This window comes from Leiobunum rupestre, chromosome 2 (assembly GCF_980474605.1).
Source record: "Leiobunum rupestre chromosome 2, qqLeiRupe1.1.hap1, whole genome shotgun sequence".
NCBI lineage: Eukaryota > Metazoa > Arthropoda > Arachnida > Opiliones > Sclerosomatidae > Leiobunum > Leiobunum rupestre.
Window position 1 is genome coordinate 65,063,283 of NC_143385.1, and position 10,632 is coordinate 65,073,914.

Here is a 10,632-nt window from a genome sequence, read left to right on the forward strand (position 1 = left end):
CCGGACTCATTACCATTTTAAACAAAGTATTTTTTAAACTTTCACATTCCATTTATATATTAATTAAATACATTTTGCTTTTATTAAGATTATTTTCTTATTATTAGGAAAATATACGCAGCTTTTCTCAGTTTATTCCTCTTATGTCTGGGGTATATTCTATTGAGATACGCAAACCGTCTGCTAGTTTTTGAAGTCTCCAGCTCATGCATGTCGAGGTTTAGCTACATGTATTTCGAATTATGTGGACTCAGTAATTTGTTTATATTTTTCAAGTTTTCATTTTAATTTAAGCTTACAATTATTGAATAATGGCAAGCTATGATCTCGGAAATCTTGTAAGGTTAGAAGAGCAATATGATAGACAGTTGCAGCAGTGTTTACAGCAAAAGCATCATTGGGAGAAAATGACAGCGGATTATCAAGCACTGATAGACAGGTTAGCAACCATCACCGATAAAGTTTCACATGAAATTATGGTTCCTATGGGATCATTAGCGTTTATGCCAGGGAAGATAGTTCACACCAATGAAATAACTGTTCTTTTGGGGGACAATTGGTTTGTTGAGAGATCTGCGAAGCAAGCCATTGATATTGTGAAACGCAGAATGTTAACTTGCCAGAATATGTTAAAAAATTTGAATATAGAAGAAGAACATATCATAAAATGGATCCAGTATTCTAAGGAAGTGAAAGGAGAAGGAGATTTGGTTGAATTAAGGGAAGAGTACGTTGAAGAGCAAGATGTTAAATGGAGGAAAGAGCATAGGGAGAATATTCGTAAATATAAAAAGGGCAAGAAAACCGAAGAAGATGACGATGTCCATGAAGAATTAATGAAAAAATTAGAAATGTTACAAATTGAAGAAGATACAGAATGTGAAGATTCTATATCTGACTCAACAGAGGAAGAAGAAACAGAATCAAATGTCACATCCAACGCCAACTTAATCAACTTCAAACATACAGTTACAAATAAAAGTGAAACCCAGTTTACCTGCTCAGCACCTAACTCGGATGTTCCTATAATTCAAAGTCCTTTGGATATCTACAAACATTTTGGCATACCTACAACTGAAACTAAATCAATTTTGAAACGAAGAGACTCTTTTAAAGATGATGATGGAAAGAGAAATCACGTACGATTTGCTGATGAAGAACTAGTTAAGGCCGAAAGAGAATATAAAGTCGCAAAGCCTAAGACGCAAACTGCATTTTCAGGAGTGATTGTTGAAAAAACATCAGAATTGAATGTTTCAGCAGAGATTTGTGAAGACACAAAGAAACCTGTTTCAGTTTTCAAGCAACGTAAATTAGAAGCTGTTACAAAAACTACAAATCAAAACGTGATTGATAGTGATGTTTCAGATATGAAAAGTATAATTAACGAATGTGTTCCAAATCCAGATGTTACAGAAATTCCCCAAGCTCCAAATAGGCCTATAACAGCTTTCTCCGCTATTTTAGAACGTTCCACGATAGAACCAGTTAAACCAAATAAATATAAAGATAGTAAACGCCCAGTTTCCAAATTTAAAGCTCAAAGATCACAGAAATAACCTTTATTTAATTTATTAAAATGTGACATAATTAATACACTTGAGGTAAGTTATTTTAATGTTGCATTAATTCTTTATCCCGGAGGCCAATTCATTTGCCTTCCACCCAAAACATGAATATGTAAGTGATAAACGGATTGCGCTCCATCTTCTCCATTGTTAATTACTGAAACATTTAATTTCATAATAAAAGAAAGTTATAAATTCATGCCGGATTTTTATTTCATTAGTTTAATTACCAACTCGGTATCCTTTTTGCAGTTTTTCCTTCGCAGCTAAGTCTTTGGCAACCAGTAGTAGATGTCCTAGTAGCTAATTTAATGATACCATAATTTAAAGATAATTCTAATTGAACTAATTTTCAGTATCATAACACTTAAAATTTACATTTAGATCCTGAGTTTGGGCTTCTTGTATCATGGGAATCTTCTTTCTTGGAATAACCAGGAAATGTACTGGAGCTTGAGGATTAACATCTCGAAAAGCTACGCACTTCAAATGTTATTAATTATAGAGTGAGGCCTTAATTATTAATTTAATTACTTTGTCATCTTCATGTATTATGTCAGCTGGTATTTCTTTACTGATGATTTTTGAGAAAATGGTTTCCCCTCCAATTTTGGCTGATTGAGCTTTATTTACTTCATTATTTTTAAACTTGGTCTGTAATTTTGGAATATTGGTAAGCTTTGATTAAATAAGTTAAACCTCGGCTGACTTAACGAATGTTGAAGAAATGGTTCTTGAATGTAATGCTAATTTACTAGATAAGTTCGACCTAATTAAAGAAAGCATTATGTTCTTTATTGAAGAAAGTACAAGTGGAAAGATGTAACAGAAAAGTTAATATAAGTTGTCTCTAGGCTCTAGCTCTTAAAATCCAGGATAAAAATGGAGGTAAATGGGATTTTCTAAACGGAAAATTTGTCAGATATTAACATACTCATCCTAGCTACAGTAACTGTCATCCTAGAACTACCTAGCGGCCATCGCGAGAAGCACACTGAAGTAAGTTCAGTTTTTGTATATTCGTCTGTTATGCAGACGCGAAATTCCAGTAGCTAATGAATTTCCTGAATTAGCCGCTACGTGGCTCTTTGTCAACTGAAACGTCCTAGTCCTAGGCTACGTTCAGTAGCTTGCAACCATAGAGATAGAAAATAAATAGAGGGAAGATTCCCGCGTTAAGGCACCCCTGTTTTGGACCGGGAAAATTTATGCCCCCACCGTGCATGTATGAAAGCGGAGAATCCGGAGATGGGCAGAATTTGCAACGCCATCTATCCTTCCTTTGTTAAAGTATGATATGTTAGCTGTGCTCACTTATGTAGAGCCGCCCTGTTTCAAAAGGGTGTCTTAATGACAGCTTCAACAAAAACCTTCAAACCTTTTGTTTACATCAAATGACAGTTGATTTTCAAAAAGGCATAATGTATTTCATTTCACCGCGCGTCGATGGCACCACGTAATCTGCCCATCTCATGACTTCCTACATTGGCGAAAAGGGGGTCGGCACTCGCGGTCAACTTCGCCAGATACAATAGTGCCTCTATTTCTTTTCTATCTCTATGCTTGCGACCAAGAATGTATTGAAGTTAGTAAGAATATTTCAGCAAAGCATTATCCCCTGGTACCATCCTCACAGCTTTTGTGGAGAAAGTTCGTCTGCATTTAAGGCGCATTCAAGGTCATACCATATAGCAAACTTGAATGGGAAAGCAGACGAATTTAAGCTACAAAGGCTGCGAGGATGGGAATCAGAATCCTGTAGTCCAATATGCTTAGTAACTTCAATATATTCTTGTTGCAACAAATTAAACGTTGCAGGATTTCGGAAACCAGTTTTCTACTGTACGTTTTTTTCCATTTCCGGTGTGACGTAGCGTTGCTGAACCATTGCTGCAACATTTGAACCTGCTCTTCCAGCCGGTTTCTTCGTTGCTAACCGGAATCGTGACGTCACAGCACGTGGGAAGGCTAGCTGCGGACGACACAACAGACGATATTTTATATAAATTACAACAATCGTAAAAAAGCGTTCAACAGGCCAGGATAAAAAGTCTCAACGGAATCAACGCAAACGTAAAACGGTATAAGACCGTTAAGCTTCACTGAACGTAGCCTAGGCACTTCAATAAATTTCCATAGGTGCTTAAATCAGAATGCTTGCTTAGATAAAACATCTTCCAGATAATCACCAAGAAGTAATATTTCACCTATAGGGTATGCCAAGTAGCTTTTTTGACATATTAAGACTTAGCAAAAACACGACGTTCTGTTTACTGTTGAAAAGTTTCCATTATTTCAACAAGCACTATATAAACAATAACTTGCGGGTCCTGGCTCTCGGAAATATTACTTCTTGGAGATTTCCTTGAAGAAGGTGTTACGCCTAACTTTCGCGAAGCCGAATTTCTGAGGTAGTGTTATTGCACGTTCGAAAAAGTGTCGTAAATTTTATTAGCAGACGTTACCATGATTTGTAAGAAAATACCATAGGCTTCGAGCTTAGGAAATATAGCGCAATTTGCCTTGATATCCACCAACTAAAAATGTAAAGAAATAGCAGACGACCTTTGAATTTCAATGGTTCTCGGCTGAAACTTTCAGCTGTGCCGGGACTATTCGCGTAGTCCTGTAATCTCAAGCATCTGGGAGGTACATAATGTGGACGACCACCAATCCCCAACGGGTGGTTGTCATACTTCCGCCACGGGTGCCCCTATCTCCAAGTATCCCTTCGTTGGGATGGCCTTGATATCACCCCTGATTAATCGCTTAGCGGTTAGTGAACTGAAAAGGTGTTTTCATAAAATCCCCAGCAAGGCGTAGCTGATGGTCCGTAGGGCCCGCCCCGAGCTTCAGGGGGCCCCACTCAACATAAAAAAATGAAAAGGGGGGCCCCATAGAGATTTTGGCGGGGAGGTCCTTGAGTTCTCAGCTACGCCACTGCTAGGAGGTGGTATACTCTAGGAAGGGACATGTAACCTAGGAGCAACAAACACAAGGAGAACGCAGCTAGCCTTTAAACACGCTAACGAAGGGTTGTGTACGAATTTCATTGGACGAGCGTCACGAGCCTTTACGATAAACGTTTTACGGGCGGGGGAGGGAAAACAATTTCGGAATTTTACCCTTCCGACGGCAGCAGGTGCTAAAGCGTCTAGCCAATGAAAAACGTACACAAGAAAATCCACGACTTTTGACGGGTTGCGTTCTCCTTGTGTAGGGTGTTGTGTTTGTTGCACCTAGATGTAACAGTGTAGAGACTGTAGTCTTTGGTTTTTATTGATTTTTCGGGAAACATGTATGCCAGTTTATGACGTCAGAGACACATTCGGAGCGAATCTCGATCAATCAAATGGAAAACCCTATTGAATATGAATGAATAGGTTTATTTGGTTAGGGTACATTACGCGTTCTTTTAGAACAGGGCGGCTCTAGTTAGGGAGAAACATCGGGGGAGGGCGGATTGGCAGTGTAGTGGTGGTGCATTTGAGCTCCAAAACTTTATGATTCACTTGATTTTGATGCAAGACCTAAATTTGCCAACTATTTCAAACTTCGGGAAGGGGGGGACAATGAGTGGGTTTTTTTTTTAAACAAGATATAAATTTGGCAGCTTTAGAACTCTTCGGGGGAGGGGGGTTAGATAGATACAGTGGCGTAGCCAGGGGGGGCAGGGGGCACATGCCCCCCCGAAACGTATGGTAGTACCTACAAATATTTTTATTTTTTTACTTTTTTTTCAATGGCGTGCCCCCCCCCCCCCCGAAACAAAATCCTGGCTACGCCACTGGATAGATAGATAGTTATTTACTATTGAAATATCAATCCCTTTTGAACCAGGGAGGATTTCACATTAAATGAACCCGCTAGTACAATGTAATTGAAAGATAACATTTAACAGATTTAATTTAATAATAAAATAAAAATATAAGTATACTAACATATGAAAAAATATTGTAGAGGACATTTCAGATCACACCAAAAATGTCGGAAGGGCACCTGTTCTTGCTTGAAATAAAGGGGCTATCGTTGAAATAATATGGCTCAATACCATGGGTTTCCTAATTGGCATATAACTTTAAGCTGTTGTGCTTTGCAACATCTTGGTGCCATTGATGGCGGGGATTTTCTTATACAATCTTTTCCATAATTTGAGTCCGCTCTTTGGCAGATGTTGCCTCTCTTCATCACTGTGAACCAATGTATACATACGATCAACGAATTGATTCTCCTACAGGACCTACACCACCGGGTACAATGACTCAAATACCGGAAGACGTTTCGAGCTACTCGATCTTTTAGCATCTTCATTAGTCGTCCCAAGTATGAAAGGCCCCTCCACAAAATTTGACCTAGCAAGTTACCCTTTAATTGTGGATTTCACAATAAATTGAGACTGCTACAAATAACGTAGAATTGATTATCTTAGGCATAAGACATCGTTGGCGTAAGAAAGACTCGCAACCACCACTTGCTACCCCAAGCGTACGCGTAACTATGTACGCATACAGGAAGCCATACCTCTATTGAGAATGCTTATCCTGTCGTATTGTGTATGGTAAGATCACTCTGACGGCTTTGGACCCACCTACGAGAGAAAAAATCCCCTTTGCACGCGTTCCCCTCTCACGTTGCTGTTTGTTAACGTAACATAGTGACGTCCAAAAAAATCGTCAGCCACATTGTGACGAAAACCTGCCGCCCTGAAGTTCCAAATATTCCTCTTATAATAAGCAATCTTACATTTTCCTGAAATCCAAGTCCAAGCGTCGGTATGCTTTCTTTCGCATTTCCATTCTCAAAATGTAAACTACAAACCTTTTTAAACAAAATATTTATTTTATTTTTCAAATTATTAAAAAAGGCATTAAGGTGATCATAATTACTTTTGCCAAAGGTGAAACTCTATCATCTTGCTTAAAGCCTAATGCATTAATCCATTGTGAACGTAAAGGTTCCTTCTTTGGAAAATTGTGCATGCTATATGGCACCAAACATGGACAATCTTCATGAAATTCATTATGAAGCTTACAAATAGTTTTTTTCCAAACACTAATTTTTCCTTGATTACTTTTACACGATTTAACAGCACAAGTTCTTCCAGTACCTCCCATTATTACTTAAGCCTAGGCCTTACGTGAATCAGCCGACGGATTGTTTATGTTTTTTCACGGCCAACTTAGATCTCAAGTACAGCGAGAACAGATCTAAGTTGGCCGTGGTTTTTTTCTCTGAAACTTTAACCCATAGAGTTGGGAATATTAATCTAGAGGTCCGATCAAAACGTCGGATTTCAGTATTTCGCGAAACAAGTTTTTAAAAATAAGAATACTGTCGTCTGCTCTCATCGGCGTCCCAAATGACGAGAAAACGTAATCATTCTACCCGTGGCGCCATCTATCTCTCAATGGTTCGTTCAAATAAGACGCGTTTTCAGCAAAAATATTTTTTTTCTTCAAAATAATGGATGGCGCCACGGGTCATATGATAACGTTTTCTCGTCATTTTAGAGCAGACGGCACATTCGTATTTTTCAAAAACTTGTTTCGCGAGGAGCAGATTTGATTGGATCTCTAGATTAATATTCCCAACTCAATGCTTTAACCAAGGGAGGGAAGAGCAGGGGAAAGAAATTTTGGGAAAAGAGTGTATATCGTTCTGATAATACATTTGTAGATATAGCGGAGACACGAAACCACGGAAACAAACAGGTTCTGATAAAATATTGTGGTGGGGCTAAAGTTTTTCCTCATCAACTCGATGACGGTTAGGCACTGAGACTTATCCTTTGGAACGCCACAATGGGAAAGCAAGTGGAAGGTGGTCACTAATTTTTATGCAAATTGGAGAAGTAGGTTTTGCTCTAGAGCGGTCTGCAAGAAGAAGATGAAAGTTTTTTTTTTTTACATTTTGGCTATCTTTGAACTACGTCGCATTATTAGCATAACAGCCCTAGATTTGTAGTTTTATTGTATGTCTTTCCAATAGTATATTGCTTGTCTTGCTACTCTGAGTGGTTGAGGAAATACAAGGGGCTGAAATCGGCCCTTAGTTGCTTCGGGATAATACTAGCTCGGTCTTGAAAAGCTAGTCACTTTCCCGGACCTTGCTGTGGGGACTACCGTCCCCTCTGATCTCATGTAGGTCTACATTACGTCTGACTTTGAACAAAATCGGCAATAAGCACCTCGGGTACTCTCCTTGTAAGTTTCAATGTCGAACCAAAGAGGGCGTAGCGATAGTTTTCGGTCGCGAATACCATGTGATATAAAAAAAATCCACGTTTTAGAATAGCACGTGGAATTTGTAAATTTTTTAATAATAATTTGTACGTAAATATTTAATAATTTTAAAATATGCGTGTATATAAAGGCTTAAAAATGCTTTGCGCCCACCAAAATTTTAACGGAGTGTCAATTTTGGCGTGTTTTTCGGGCCAAATTAGCTTAGCTATTTTAGCCCGAAAAACGGGCCAAAATAGTCTTCACCGCGCGGCCAACACTATTTTGGCCTGTTTCTCAAATCGGGTGAAAATAGTGTGCGACTGAGTTACCACTATTTTGGCCTGTTTTTCGGGCTTCAACTTTTTTCAGACGAAATTAGTCCTGACCGCGCGGCGTACACTATTTTAGCCTGTTTTTCGCGGCAACGAATTTTATGGCTTATTTAGTTCTTATAGTGAAATCACTATTTTGGCCCTGGAAAAACGGTGAAAAACAAAAACAGGCTAAAATAGTGCTCGCCGCGCGGTCGTAACTATTTTACCCCCGCTACTTTTTTTTATTCATAACTGTTCTTTTGTTGCGGGTTTTCTATAAATAACGTCAAACATCTTGTTAAACAACCTAACCTATAGAGCGTGGGTGGTCCTAACACGAGCTGCTAATTTTCCGACAGGTTCGAACCGCTTATGTGGTGAAGTCGTTAATCTTTTTTTACCTCTCCGAGGGGACAAAGTCCCCTAGGAGGGGTTATACAACCACCGTGTCTGTCTGTCTGTCTGTCTGTGGGTGGGTGGGTCTGTCTGTCTGTCAGGCCTGCGAACGCGTTCGCATTTTCGGGGCAAAGGTTAATCATTGCGTACGCAGTTTCTCGAAATTTCTGCGTTCACAGTTTCTCGAAGGGTTGGCAAAACCACCGTGTGACGGTGAGCGTTAACGGATTGATTTGCGGTTGGGTTTGGTTTGGTTGGTGTTTTCGTCAACGTTCACCGTCGCGACAGTTTTAATTCAGTTTGATTGGATATTTCGTTATTGTAATGTTTCTGTGTAGGTTGTGAATGTTGAATTCGTGTTGTGACGGTTGTGGGTGTTGAGTTTGTGTTATGATTGTTGTGGATGTTGAGTTCGTGTTATGACGGTTGTGGGTGTTGAGTTAGTTATATTTGTGTTATGATGGTTGTGGATGTTGAGTCTGTTGTGTTTGTATGGGCGTTTTCTCTCCAACTTCTTCTTAATGACTTTGGGACGGACCGAGTGCTGAGTGTTATGCAACCTCTCAACGTCCAATGGCAGGGTTTCCACCAATTGTACACGGTATTCGTCTTAGTATCAATTTACTAAACGGATTAATACAATATCTGTATATATTGTTTATTGAACTTTGTTTGTTTGTTCTTTGGTACGGTTTTTTGTTTTGATATAAATTTTTGTTAAATTCTTAACAAAATTTCGTTGAAACACAAAAAGTAGTTCATTGTTACAAAGTAGTTCATTGTTACCTTTTAATAACGCTTCGAAAAAGAATAAATATTCAAAACTCCCGCGGAAACTATATCAAAGTAATAATATAGCGCCACCGTGTGGAGAACTATCAATCAAACCGGGTAAAAAATATAATCTCTTAAATTTTTCGAACAATAGTCAAATCTCGACGGGTCAAAAAAATCACAAAATAAAAGTACATAAGGCCGTTGCCGTCAGTATAGAAGATATAGTCTTTCTTAGTTCTTGGCTTTCAGACGAACTACTACAGGACGGGGTGCTGGTGTCGGTCAAAAGTTATAAGGTAACTTTGCGGTTTTAATTAGTATGTTCGGTCTTCGGTCAAGAAAAGAGTTAAAATGTGTTTCGCGTTTGGAACGTGAGTGAATGGACTTAAGTGTATGAACAGTGCGTGTTTAAGACTGAAAGTGTTAAAGTAATTCTGAACTAACTCAAGTCAGCTGTAAGATAAAATTGATTGTTATTATTTTTTGAATTGGAATAACCTAATTATACCCTTGAAATTATCAACTCAACCTGTGAGGCTAATTAAGTAGATTGGAAGTAATTAGTAGCGAACAGCTCTCAGCTGTTAATTAAGACAGAGTTTATAGTTAGGTAGTTTGAATTTAGTTAAAATTACTCAGTATAATTTATGATATTTACTTAAGTGTAAGTGTGTTTTGGTTTATTTTTCAATCACGATGAACTAAGACAAATCTAGTCTTAGACACTTGAGTACCAGTTCTGTACAATTACGTAGAAGGGATATATATTGTTGGGTTATTGATGAAAGTTAAATCTAGAACGTTCCATAGACTGTTCTGAATAAAAATAAACATTTATAATTTTGCATAATTCTGTTTGCCATTTTATTTTCTAATCACTCGCCCACAACATTACAGTTCTGGCAATCCCGAATCAAATAAATTTTCGATATAACGGCGACGGGAAATTATTCTCGTAAATTTATCGCGCGGCCTTAGGGAATATTCTTTTAACAAAATTTCGATAAACTATCGTTTAATTAAAATCGGCCCGATTCCGTTAAAATTATAAACCAAAAAGTAGAGGTGTGCAAATACCATTTTTTGGGGATCGAATCGAATATCAAATATTTTTTTCAAAGCACGGCAAATACCAAATCGAATATTTATAACGTCAAATAATTTGGTCGAATATTTTTAGGGCAAAAATTTAGACCAGTTAACTGATCAAATACCAAATAGTATTTCGAATAACAAATTATTCGACGTATTTGGTTTGCATATTTGTCAAAAAAAAGTAATTGAAATCACTTCGTTTTACTTGAAAATAGTAAAATATTAAAACAAATACTGTATAGCCTAAAACAAAGTTCC

General features: G+C 38.0%; 2 protein-coding genes across 6 annotated transcripts; one reads left to right on the forward strand and one right to left on the reverse strand.

The window, feature by feature from the left end:
- Positions 1–258: 258 nt before the first annotated feature.
- On the forward strand, positions 259–1,647 carry LOC149958767 (uncharacterized). The gene has a single exon (XM_090166155.1). The coding sequence runs from the start codon at positions 312–314 to the stop codon at positions 1,557–1,559; it is 1,248 nt and encodes a 415-aa protein (XP_090022281.1). The 5' UTR covers positions 259–311; the 3' UTR covers positions 1,560–1,647.
- LOC149958768 (adenosine 5'-monophosphoramidase HINT1-like) lies at positions 1,548–6,825 on the reverse strand. Of its 5 annotated transcripts, none has more exons than XM_090166160.1 (7): positions 6,455–6,760; positions 6,312–6,386; positions 3,415–3,540; positions 2,103–2,222; positions 1,947–2,051; positions 1,799–1,871; positions 1,548–1,725 (listed from the first exon to the last, which is right to left on the reverse strand). In XM_090166160.1, the coding sequence occupies exons 1-7, from the start codon at positions 6,680–6,682 to the stop codon at positions 1,634–1,636; spliced, it is 819 nt and encodes a 272-aa protein (XP_090022286.1). In that variant the 5' UTR covers positions 6,683–6,760; the 3' UTR covers positions 1,548–1,633. The 5 variants fall into 5 exon arrangements, 4 of the variants coding, with proteins under 4 accessions (XP_090022286.1, XP_090022287.1, XP_090022289.1 ...); XR_016478562.1 differs by having other exon boundaries at positions 1,662–1,725; positions 1,947–2,044; positions 6,455–6,799; XM_090166161.1 differs by lacking the exons at positions 6,312–6,386; positions 6,455–6,760 and adding an exon at positions 2,283–2,337 and having other exon boundaries at positions 3,415–3,536.
- Positions 6,826–10,632: the final 3,807 nt, after the last annotated feature.